General features: G+C 37.6%; 1 protein-coding gene across 2 annotated transcripts in view; it reads right to left on the bottom strand.

The window, feature by feature from the left end:
- PRIM2 (DNA primase subunit 2) overlaps window positions 1-13,555 on the bottom strand; it is an 88,527-nt gene that overhangs the window by 56,691 nt on the left and 18,281 nt on the right. Inside the window, exons 5-6 of one of the 2 annotated variants that reach the window (XM_064412245.1) lie at window positions 9,018-9,113; window positions 8,050-8,187 (exon numbers count right to left, since the gene is read on the bottom strand). The exons of the other annotated variant lie outside the window; for it this stretch is intronic. Of the exons in view, the coding sequence (XP_064268315.1) occupies window positions 8,050-8,187; window positions 9,018-9,113 (234 nt within the window). The remainder of the gene's footprint in view (window positions 1-8,049; window positions 8,188-9,017; window positions 9,114-13,555) is intronic. 2 annotated transcript variants of the gene reach the window in all.

Raw genomic sequence — 13,555 nt, 5'->3', positions numbered from 1 at the left:
TAATCAGTAAAACTACTGGGGCTTTTTAAAATTGGTTTCCAGTAGAATTTCTTTTAAACACATCTTGGCAAAGGCGTTGCTGAGATAAAACTTGTGCATACTTTACTCTGACATTCACTGCTTTAAGGTGTGCTCCAACCTCTAAAAAGATTCTATAAGTTAATCTGCTAAGATGACTACCTGAGATGACTACCAGGTGTTCAATTTATTTCAAGTCTGATTTTGATCTACTCACAGTCATTTCCAATTTTTCCTTCTGACGGAAAAAATTATTTAAAATTTAGCCCTTCCCCAAAGGTCAGCCAGTCTTTATCATTAGTAGGAATGGCAATGAACATGTTAATGTCACATGTGCAATGGACATTCCTTGGCTCAGGACATCATAACACTTAACTAAGGAGAACAGCCATTCTCCATATTTTATTGCAAAATGTGTGAAAAAAAATCATGTAATTGGAGAGGTAGTCATCAAAATTTTTAGTGATTCAACCCATTTCTTTTTGCCTGCTTCATAAACTTGCTAAGCCAGAGCAGAGTGGATGAAATTAACTCCAGATAGAAACTGCTACAGCAATCACATAGCCAATGGCTGTGGGTCACAGGCCACCATAAGAAAATCATCAGGAAAAATTCACAATTGTAATACAGTGTCACTCTGAGATACAGACTTTTGTTTACTCACCAACTGCATATGCCATTGCAGTTCTTTCTGACTGACTAAAGTGCATCATTCACAAATTACTGTTAGCAGCATATTAATAAATGACACTTAATAGTGCCATATTAACTGACGAGTTTTCAGGTTATCACATCTACCACACAACATAGGAATAAAATTGCACTTGCAACTAATATATTCAATTCCAATTTTTTTCTGAAATTTGGGGAACAACCTACTTACTTGGGCAAACCTTCTACATGCTTCAAATACTGCAAATCTTGTTTTGTTAGCTTGACTATCATGAAGTATTGATGTGGATTTGAAGACTGAAGCATTTTTATACAAATCAAACCAGACAGGACTATGTAGATACCACAGCAATTGTTTATGCTGCAAATTTTGTACTTAACAAACTCTTATACTCTGTATGAAAGATGCAAGAAGACAAGAGAAGAAATAGAGACAAAAAATACTGAATACAGTCAAATTTCATTTAGCCTCCTAACATTATTTATAATTACTTTATGCTAGCAATCTGTGTGGTGTCTAGAAGGAACACATGTACTTCAATTAGTAGAGGAGATAAAACACTGAAGGATGTATTGCAGAAAATAGCAATGGGACAATAGCCAAAAAAATGTCACAAAGAAAAGTCCAGTAACACGTCCACATACAAGCTTCAGTCTTCTCTTGACACACACACACTCTCTAAATAATTTCTGTGAATATCACTTTTCCCACTCAAAATATCACTATTTTATTCAGTTGACCTGCGCCTTAGACAATGACCTTGTAACACTCAGAAACCAAGACCAGCTGCTTCTCTGCAAGATTCTCACCACAAACTTTACCTGAAAGATTCAGAGGACAAAGTCACTGTAATCACGTTTTACCTTACACTGCCTAAGTTATTGCCTTACTAACCTTGTATGTGCATATTATAAAAATCATCCATTTATGTTACAGTGAATTGCTTTAAGTTAACATTGGGAACACAACACCTGAAATGAATTTCAAGTGACAAGACCATCATCAATCATACTTTCTCAACATTAATGCCACCATATAAAGCCTTCTGCTCTACCGCTTAAAAACGTAGGTGTTTTAGGAAGAAAATGTTTCACAGATGGTGCTATGTATACTGATACTTTTCTGAATTAGGAGGTTCTTTGTAACTATAGCATAAGTCAACCAAAATAGCATATTTGTTTGACTAATATTTCATTTTAAAAGACAAATCATTACAAATATTAGTAATGCAAATTATTTTATTCCCATTTCTAACCATTTAAAAGATTACATGCCAAATCAAGAACAGAATCAAGAAAAAATATACAAAATTAGAAAACAGCAGTGAGGTCTTCCTTTTGCAGCAAGTCCTCAAAACCCAGCAATTTTATTTGTAGACATTTTTTCTGATTACAAAAGATGGTAATTCAAAGTAAAAAAGTGCTGGTATTAAATTAGGAAGAAAAACACTCTATCAAGATTGTATGTATTAATATTTGAATCAATTTCTTATGGTGCCAATTAGTGCTATTTCTAGGTTACATTTTAATTTGCAAACAGTAAGATGTTATATGATGTTCCGACAAACAGTTTTCACAAAAGCAACTTTTTTGCAGTAATTTAGACACCAGCCGAGTTATTACTTCAATTGCTAGGCAAAAAAAGGGGCAGTATTTAAAAATAAGTATGATAAATCTATGGCTCAGTTATACTAGCATAGATAATTACAAGTCTTTGTAAAATAAACTCTTCAACACACCATAAAAGCACTCACACAGCAGGAATATTTACACATTCTCAAAGATCAGCTTACAGCTTTAAAATATATTGTTCAAAAACCACTAAAACTTTAGGACAAAGCATTTTCTGAATTAAGGTAAAACAACAAAGATTCAGTGTATTTGATTCAAACACTACTGGGAGACATCCCAGTCAGAGCTGGGTTTTTCAGTATCTAGGATCCCCACATCTTGAATTTATCAGGGAGCTGTTCCAGAGAAAGAGCCTAGGAAACACAGAAGCTAACATGGCTGTGTGAGCTGGAACCACAGTGCTGAGCCTCCCTTCCTCAGAATCCAACCTCAGCAGAACTACAAGTCTCACAACAAAATATTAGAAGAACAGCCATGGATAACTCACCCCAACTTAAGGGCCAAATTCCCACACAGATAAAGACAGGGAGATTGATAAACAATTACCACTGCGAGTGTAACAGACTCAACATGAGGGAAATTAATGTAATTTACGGTCAATTAGACTCAGGTAGTGAGGAGCAGAGACAAACAAGACAAGGCCTTTGCTTCCCTCTCTCATCAGCTGCTCCTTCAGCCCAGATTCCCACACCTCCCGGGTCCAGAGCTCCTCTCCACAGCTCCTGCCTGCTCACTATCCCCCCTGCTCTGACATGGGCTTTCTCCCATGAGATGCAATCCTTCAGGAAAACAACAATGCTTAAGCACGGGTTCTCCACAGGCTGTTCCTTCTCCACCTGCTTCAGTGTGGGCTCCTCCTTCCATCCCACGTCCACATGTTGGCTGCTTCTCCCACCCTCCCCCCTTTTGTCTCACTTCAGATTTCTCTGGAGCAATCCTCTTTTATGCAGTACTGAGAGCAATGCAGCTCTGATATAGGTCTGTGATTAGTGTCTGAGCCATGACATTAAGCTGAATCTTCTGATTTTTTTTTCATCAAAATTTAAAACTACTTTCCTCAAATATGAGATGGATAATTTTGTATGTTAGTGTAAATGCAATGAAACCCTCATGAATAAAACATTAAGCAAACTTCTATGAATTTAAATTGTGTTACATTATAAAACAATTGTTGAGCTAACATTACAGCTCACATGTTACAGAAAATGTTTAAGCTTTCTACAGTTTAATCATCACTAATGGCACAAGGAAATTATTTACTATCAAATGGGTCAGAGAATACATAAAGAAGGCCTTTGCAGTATTGATTTCGCACATAAAATTAACATCTTCAGTTGTACCAGTTGTACTTGGAACTGCCAAGAAGGCTTGACTAATATCAACTCCTCTTATTATAAGGCCTCAAGAAATAGCCACAGTTGGGGTGTCAAGCTTGTTTTTAAATGATGAAAGAACATCTGAATGCTTCATGGGCTTGACTAGTAAGTGATTAAAGTGTAACTGACTGAACTGAATTTCTGCCAGTGTCAACATAAAACTTTTTTTAAAAGTCAGTGCTATGAATTATTTACTGTTCTTTCAAAGCTCAGTGTCAACACATCAATTCAGTCTCATTCTACTCCTCCCTTACAACCCCAACCAGAAGCACTCTAATATGCAGGATGGTGACATATATCTGCAATGTAGTGAGCAATGTAACAAGGCTAGGCAACCACCCAAATTATTCAATCCTTTGGAGACCTAAGAAGAGCATCTTTAGCACAAGAACAATTCCCATAAGGTGTACAATTTCAGAGCACCTTGGAAAAGACAGAGCAGGCCATCATAATATTGCTCCTGCATAGGCATAACTCCTTCCTAAAACCTGTGCATGTGACTCCTTAGAGTAGCACCAAATCAGCTCCATGAAGCAAAACCCAGACCAATAATACTGCACAAACAACCCATACTGGAAAACTATGGTGCATTAACATTGAAAAATGGTGCCACTAATGACAGCTGCAAGAAACAACATGCCTGAAAAACCATCTCCCCAATATCTGTAACCAGGGTATTTTGTCCACTAGAAGTATACAGCAGACTGCCAAAACCACAAGTATTGCCCAAAGTCACAGAATCGCAGAATCATTTACGCTACAAAAGACCTGTGAGATGATCAAGTCTAACCTATGACCAAGCACCATCTCATCCAACAGACCACAGCAGCATAAGCCATGTTCAGTCTTTCCTTAAACACTTCCAGGGACAGTGACTCCACAACTTCCCGGGGTAGCCCACTCCAATATCTAATCACCCCTTCAGTGAAGAAATTCCTGCTATCCAACCTGAACCTCCCCTGGTGCAGCTTGAGGCTATGTCTTCTTGTCCTGTGACAAATCACCTGGAAGCAGAGGTCAACCTTGCTACAACCTCCTTTCAGGCAGCTGTAGAGAATAAGATTTCCCCTGAGCTTCCATTTCTTCAGGTTAAACAACCCCAGCTCCCTCAGCCATTCTTCATGGGACTTGCGCTGCAGACTCTTCACCAGCCCTGTTGCCCTTCTCTGGACCCACCTCAATGTCTTTCTTGAATTGAGAGCCCAGAACTACACACAGGACTCAAGGTGTGGCCTCACCAGTGCTGAGTACAGCGGGACAATCCCTGCCCTGGTCCTGCTGGCCACACTATTGCTGATACAAGCCAGGATGCCCAAGGCCTTCACGGCCACCTGGGCACACACTGGATATCATGTTCAGCTGGCTGTAAACCAGCACCTCCAGGGTTTTTCTGCAGGGCAGCTTTTCAACCATTCTGCCCTCAGCCTGTGGCACTGCCTGGGGGTGTTATGACCCAAGTGTAGGGTCCAGCACTTGGCTTTGTTGAACCTCATACCGCTCACCTCCACCCATCCATCCATCCATCCATCCATCCAGCCAGCCAGCCCAGATCCAGATCTGCAGAGCCTTCCTACATTCCAACCCAACTTTATGCCATTCATTAATTTACTGAGAGTATACTCGAGTCCCTCATCTAGATGATCAGTGAAGATGTTAAACAGGACTGAGCCCAATACTGAGCCCTGGGGAACACACACCAATTGGATGTGGCTCCATTCACCCACAGTTGGGACCTGGCCATCCAGGCAATTTTTAAGCCAGTGACGTCAAAATATCTAACAAAAGATACAATTTTTTAACGTAATTTTACAAACCCCTTCTTTAGATATTTCTGTATTTAATATATGCTATTGCATAAGCCTAATTAAGATGATCACACCATTACAGTCTTAAATTCTCAAATTCTAATACAAGGATTGTCCATTAGAAAGTGCTGAGAACAAAGTGTGAACACCCAGATGCTGCAAAACTACTAAAACATACTCCCAAAAGAACACACAAGTAATGCTTACCAAAGTGATAATGTTATCAGATATATTCATTAAGAGACAAATTAAGTAACAAAACAGATGATGATGTTCAAGGCTTTATTACTTCTTAATTAAGTCTGGCCATGATGCACAACTTCTGTGCAAAGTCGTGAAGACCTCTGTATCACCAGAGTGCCTGAAATGAAACACATTTCTCTTGGCTGATTGCTCTTTTGCAGTGAGCACGAAAAAACACCCATGTCCTAAAAAAGCACAGCTAAACCAGCTGTACTTGCAGAACTTGGGCCTAGATCAAATAGTATTTCAACAACTACTTTCCACAAACAATACTTGAATTGTGCTATTGTGTCATAACTTCTGCCTCTTCAGTCTACATATGGCTGAGGAAAATTGTTAAGATTATTCTCTGGATTTGTATATATACAATCCTTGCTTTAAAAGTGTATTCTTACAGTTTCACTGAAATGTAATTTATGTTTATAGCTTTGTTCTAGTGAAAACTACACTAAGTATCTAGCTACCAAGTATCACACTTCAATTAAGCCTCTGGTGTAACAGAGTTAACATCAGACTGACCTCAGTAAAATATGCTGGAACTTCAGCCTTCATTTCCAAAGACTCAGTAATATCCCTAGCATCACTCATCTGTGCACTGTGCTGGCTAAAATTAGCTGAAACAGTTTATTAAATACAGTTTCTAAATTAGTAAATTAGTAATCAAAACCCCTCAAGTTCAATTAGGAGCTTTGGAATAGGACAGAAATCACTAATCATTTATCCCTTGCCTAGAAAACATGGTGAACTTTAATAAACAAAGCTTATATATTAGAAGACTAATGTGAACCAAGACTAATGTGAAACACCACAATAACTTCAAATACAGCAGTCCTGTAGAAGATAGTTTTCCTAGGTCATGAGTGCTCAAATTTCTAAACCATGACTACTAAGTATCACATAAAGAAGTACTTTCCTGTAATGCAGTTATTGCCTTTAAGGAATCAATCCAGGTGAAATGAATAACATGTGAGATAGTCTGTGTGTTCTCAGATTTCTCCTCAAACTAAGTCAGGGCCTACTCATTGCAGTTCTTACTGTTTTTCAGACTTCTCAGCTATTCACACAACACACAAATTCCAGACGTTCACGAAGCTTCTTCAAAGTATTTTGAATAGATGCAGATAATGTGCATATTTAGCTACATTTCTGTGGAGTACGTTCTTTCTTTTTAAATCCTGCACAAGTGTTATCAGCTTCCAGCAAAAACATTATGCATCAACTCAAATAAAGGCATCTCTAGTTGCAGTTCTGTTGAAGAGTTCTAATGAAAATGTTCATATAAGACTATAATAATTTTCACTGTACATGAAATAATTCCACAGACTCCAGTTATATTCAAAATTGATAAGACTTCAGTATGCTAATTTTCTAATTTGACAAAGGAATGCATTTTTGCTTCCCACTGTTTGTTTACTAAATGCTTGTGGTCAGCCTTGGCATTAATGTAACATAACAATACAAGCCTTTGAAAACATTTTTGAAAAGCAATCCTATCTGTCTTCATGTTATTCAATGCTGTATTTTCTACGACTAAAATTTTGTGTATTAGACATGATCACGCCCTTTTAAACCCTGTGAAGAGTCTCAGAGATATTGTAAAACAAGCAATTCCTGAGCTGAACACTGAATTACTAACAGGACATTCACATACAGTGTTTACCACAGATGTCCTAACTAGATATGATAACTCAAATGTTCATACAACAAAAACTTTACCTTTGCCTGACATATTCTGGCTTATCCTCATTTGAGTTCATAGAATATTCATTGTTAAAAGGGACCCAGAAGGACCTCCAAGCCCAGCTCTTAAGTGGGTGACCTGTACAGAGACTGAACTCATGACCAGGGCATTAATGCTCTCCATGCTCCAACGAAATGAGCTAATCTCAGTCCGTACCAACAGAACACAGAGTAAAAACCCACAACGGTTATACTTGTTCCAACAAAAAACGGTTGCAAAATGTTGTGGGAGGAATTATAGGTATGAGTAGAAAAAACAGTTGTGTGCATAGAGCTAACATGTTGAATGAAAGGGCATCATGTTGCTATCTCTGTCAGAAACAATTTCTAAAATCCTCTAGCACAAATTTCTTTAGAATGCACACTATATGCTAAATACCATTTGAAATTAATGGACACTCAGCTCACAATGAATACTTTTTAGTGCTACCTGTACTTGTAGTAAGGTTTCTGGTATTCTCCAGATGGAAGCATATACATTTTAAATCCAAAAAGGTTATTGTCCAGGAGTGTCACCAAGCAATACCACAAGAGCTGTGAAAAGCAGACTTCATGTGACTTACCGCCAGTGCTTTAGACAACTTTGTTCTATAGTTATTCAAAACAATCACATCAATCTCCTTAAACGGCACATAAGCAAAGCCATCTTTAATAAACACTCTTCTGGCTCTAAATAAATCCACAGCATCTGCAAGTCCAACCTAAGAAGGAAGAAAACCCCACATTGTGAAATAGCAAAATAACACAGTAACAATGTTTACAGACCTAAGATTTAAGATAGACCAATAAAGCTTTGAGTAATTTTCTGTCTTTTAACATTGTCTCCAGACAAAACTCAAAGTGTGTGAAATGAAATCTTGACTTAGGAATAGCTAATCATTATTTTGGTGGGAAAATAATGCTTGCTTACAGAAAGTCATGCAACTAGGCAAAATAAGGTATTTCAAAGTTTGTGTCTATGAGTATTGATCCAATTATGTCTCTTTGCATCACTTACTGATTTGATATTTGCAAATGGATTTCTGTTTCTAATGTCTGGAAATATTTGATTCACATAAGCTACATACCAAAGGTTTTGCAAGCTGATCTGGAACTCAACCAGCTTCACTCCAAAGAATCAGTGGGCCACATTACAAATTTTTTTCCTCTCCCTTTGCTCTCTTGCAAAACAAATTTCTGACTAATACAATCAGATCAAACCTAATTTCAGCAACAGATGTTTGACAATGTCTCCATCCTGAACAATCTGACAGCCAGGTAAATTAAGTAATTTGTCTGGGAAACATTAAAACTTAAGATCATTTTTGTGGCAAATGTAAGGGATGGCAGAACAGGACAAAGAGTTTCAAGCTTCCTTCATTTTCCCAGGCCCTCCTTCCACCCTTATACTCACATGAAGTAGAGGAACTCTCATTAGTCTTTTAGACACTTGGATTTACTGTGACTATTAGGTAAACTTAAAATTAGTAACTCTGCGTTTAACTGAGAGAGAACGAATGCAGATCTGTGGGACTCAGCAATTTTTACTTACCTTATAGAACATTTGTTCTTTTACTTTAGGCAAACTGAAGCCAGGGGTTGACACACTCAGCTCATTAGCCAATTCATTTTTCAGGTCTTCACTAATCTAAAATTAAAATTTTGTTTTAAAACTGTTTAAATACTTTACGATAAGGCTTTTTTATTTTATTAGCATGAGCTAAAATATTACTTAATCTGTAATATTATCAGTTTAGTTGAAAAGAGAAAAAGAACTACATATTCAATAAGTGATCACTAATAATTAATTAAGCAGAAGCCAGGAAAACATCAGTGGGACAATAGTGTTAAGCAACCTTCCCTCTGAAGTAGAAGGGCAGATTTTAAACTACAATAATTTTAAGGATTAACAAGAACTATAAAACACACTTCTTAGAAGTCAGCTTCTCTAAAATAAAACTCATGACAATCTTTGCTTGTCTCTAGATATGCATTAAAACAAAACAAGTTGAATAAATAGCAATTAGTAAGGACTTTACTTCATCAGATATAAACAAAAAGAACAGTTTCAGCTTATTTTTAAATACAGATTAAACAAAACTATATCTAACTATATATATCTATATTCAGGAATTTAACATTGCTTTCTCTAAGGAGTGAGAACAATAGTATCTTTACTGTCCTCTAAGTGTTAGTGTTTTTGCAGTTCTTGAAACAAGTAAGTAAAGCAGCAATGCTCTAATTTAACAACTCAAGGTATTTTAAAATCACAATATTACATTTCCTAATAGAAGAATTTAAATAGTACATATGCACAAATACACATCATACAATCAGAATATGCTGAGTTGGAAGGGACCCATCAGGATCGTGAAGTTCACTTCCTGGCCCTGCACAGGACACCCCAAGAGTCACCATGTGCCCAAGAGCATTGTCCAAACACTTCTTGAGCTCTGTCAGGCTGGTGCTGTGACCACTGCCCTGGGGAGCTGTTCCAGTGCCCAGCCACCCTCTGGGTGAAGAACCTTTTTCTAATATCCAACTTACACCTCCTGTTACAACTTCAGGCCCTTCCCTTGGGTCCTGTCACTGGTCACCAGAGAGAAGTGAGATCAGTGTCTGCCCCTGCTCTTCCCCCCAGGAGGAAGCTGCAGACCCCAGTGAGCTCTCCCCTTAGTCTCATCCAGGCAGAACAGACCAAGTGACCTCAGGCACTCCTCATACAGCTCCACCTCCAGACCCTTCACCATCCTCATGGCCCTCCCTCAGACACTCTCTAATAACTTCATATCTTTCTTATATTTTGGCACCCAAACCCACACACATTTGCATAACATGCTCTTGATGAAGTATAATGGGAGTAGTCCCTGACTGAAAGGATTTTAAGTGATAAGGAAGGCAGAATATCTTCTCAAAACGTGGAGGGACAGAAGTGTCACCAAAGCATAACACGCTGTGTGACACTGCTCTCCATGAACTGGATGTGTGCTCCAACACCTACAGTGAGCTGATGCAAGACTGCAGTCAAGGTAGCTTTTAGAGACTAGTCAGGAACCAAGCCCAGACCACCACATGCAATAGATGTGCAGACTCCAAATGTAAGATGAAGTCACCCAATGTCTATCCTCTCCATGGGAGGGGATGAGCTCAAGCAGTTTTATTCTCTGAATGGAGCAGAATATCTAATTTGTTGACCAACACTGATATACAGTTAAACGGGCATTTCAACAAAACATTTTCCTCCTCAACTGGAAAACCCAAGGAAAAAAAAAAAACCAAAACCACCCCACTTCTCTTGGAAGTCACAGGAAGGACCATTTAATTCCAAACTTGGACAAGTAGCTTAGTGAAAAACAGTGACTTGATATATGCATATGAAATAGCCAAGGCAGCAATGTTGAGAAGGCTTATGGTTACCCTGTCTGCATCTTGATGCAATCTGTAGTACTCCCCAAGGAAAACCAGCTTTAAAAAATAATAAAGATGCCAGCAAGGCAGAAGAATGTAGCTCTGAAGAGAAAGGAAATACACAACAGTATTAAATTTCTGCATGTAAAAATGTAAAGCTCAGCAGCCTGTAAAGACAGCATTCTTCTTTAACGAAGTAGCTGTATCAAAACAATTAAATGTGTTTCTGTAAATGAAATGAGAATACTTTCTATAAAATACTCTCATTAACAATCTTATTCTTGTTAGAATTTGAAAAATTCCTGCTTTTCATGACACATTGAAGCTATAAACAAATTTCACACAGTGGCACCAAAACTCCATGACTCCTTCCAGATGATCCATTTTTGTCTAAATAATTATAAATCTAAGTCATTGCATCAGTCTGAAGCCTGCCTTTCACCTACCAGAGACCTAAGTTTTCATTTTAATTCCAACATAGTGGCTTCCATTTTCAAATGTAACAGTTTTATGCATTCTTAGTAGAAATCCCTTAGGAGAGCCTCTGCACCCTGTCATTCCAAGCCCTCACTGGCCGTGTAAATACACGGACCAAATAAAAACAGTACAACATGTTGTATAGAAATGGTGGTTACAATTCCACTATTTCTTCTAAGATATCTCACTAAAAATAACTCCATCCAACAAATTAAGCCAAGCACAGAGCAGAGTTTTTTTCCAGAGAGCTATTAAAGGAGTCCAGAAACTGTTTTACAGACAGGCCAGCAATATTGAGGGGAGAACAAGAGGGAAAGGATTCCTTCTTTATTTGTTCTTCCAAACAAATCAGCTTAATTTCATCAACAAAACCATTTTTTCCAGTATTACATTTTGTTTCAAGGGGGATTTATTCCAAGCTTCACAAGCTGTCTACATCCTTCTTTATTAGTAATTTGACCGTATCAATTTTGTACAGATACAGTGACAGTCATTTCAGATTTTCTTGCATGTCACTAGCAAATAATTTAACATTGTTGGTGTAAAAGTGATCCTGGTGAACCTTCACAGAAAACAGGTCATTTGCCGTGACTAAAGATTTAGGTTAGGCTGTGGACAGTGTGACCAAAAATACAGTTTTATCAGAAATTTTATTTTTCAATCCAACACAAATATTATTGCAAACCACTATTTATTATATACATAAATTATATACATAAAGCTGTTAAATAGTTTACTTCTTATAGGCTCAAGTATCTTAAAGGTTAGGCAATCATTCAGCAGCCCCACAAACACTTTGCTCCTTGCCTTTTCACAAAACTCACATTGCCTTCATGTTTTCAGCTAATAGAGAAAAAGAGGAAGATGAAACAAGGATAATCCTAGCCTCTACCTAAAGCTGGAAAATTACTCCAGAATGCATTCAAAAACAAAACTGGCTTCCCTAAATACTGAAGCATGAAAAACAACCTCCCATGGACATTAATGATTTCACCATTTTCACATCAAAGAAACACACTACCCATAGTACCTAAAGTCAGACTCAAGCTTTCAGTTAGGCCATGTCTGTATTGCTGCACGCAGAGCATCATGAAACATGTATCCCAATTTTTCTTGGTTCACAGAAGCTAGAAAAGCTTTTTTTTTACTGTTGTTTTTGGGGTTTTTAATTATTTAAATAAGAGTACTACAGTTTGTATATTTAATAATTTCATCCTAAAATAGCACCTGCAAACACACATTCCAGTAATCATTAAAAAATTAGATATAATTAAATACAGCTTTTAGGATTCTAACCAAGATTAGAAAGATAAACTGGCTGCTTGACTTCTGACAGAACTTGGTGATCTTCACCAGATAAAACACTGCTCAAAATATTAAAAAAAAAAAAAATTAGAGTCCTTCTGAGGGTCTCACCAGTCACCATCTGACCTTCCACACAGAACTGATTAAACTCACCTCACAGAAAAGAATTCACTAGTTTTGCCTCGTTCATTTGCAGCCAGTTTAGCAAGCTGCTCATCACTGTGTCAGACTTTGCTTTGCACAAGCAAAGGACACCAGGAAAAGGATCTTCCCTTTTCAGTAACATGGGTCAGGAAGCATAGCTTGAAACAATTGAGCAATTCATTGCAAACTCCGGAGACTTAGAAAAAACAAAGATACAAAAAGAGAAGAAAGGAAAGAAGCAAGTACTCAGGACAAGTTGCATTATTTCTAGTTTTCTTGCTTTCTACATGCAGTTTATTCATTGACTTTTAATCACAGGACTGTCCTGGAAACACAAAGACACATAAATTTAGATTAAAATATGAATAATTTAATGTGCAGGGCTTGGTTAAACAAACAGAGGCAGTGAGGTAGTCCAAAAACTTCAAAATAAATTTGATATCACTACTCTGTTTTAATGAAGAGATAAAGATGCATGCACACATTATACTGTTATATATGTGCAACACTTAGTTTTACTGTTTCTAAGTCTCCCAGTAAGGAGCAAGAACTCCATGCACAAAGTCCTTTCCTTTTCCAAGACTCAGCTTCAGGTATTTATGTGCACATGCCACTGGTGTCCTTAGAAAGTGAACTTCCTAAAATTTGCTTTTAGTTACAAAGCACCTGGTACTCAAGAGGCACAACACCCTTCCCAAAAACAAGTGTTGTCAATCTATATTTTGCTCAATTGCCACTCTAGGCATGAAGCAGAAA

Source organism: Passer domesticus, chromosome 3, assembly GCF_036417665.1.
Source record: "Passer domesticus isolate bPasDom1 chromosome 3, bPasDom1.hap1, whole genome shotgun sequence".
Classification (NCBI taxonomy): Eukaryota; Metazoa; Chordata; class Aves; order Passeriformes; family Passeridae; genus Passer; species Passer domesticus.
This window is presented reverse-complemented; position numbering and strand designations above follow the sequence as displayed.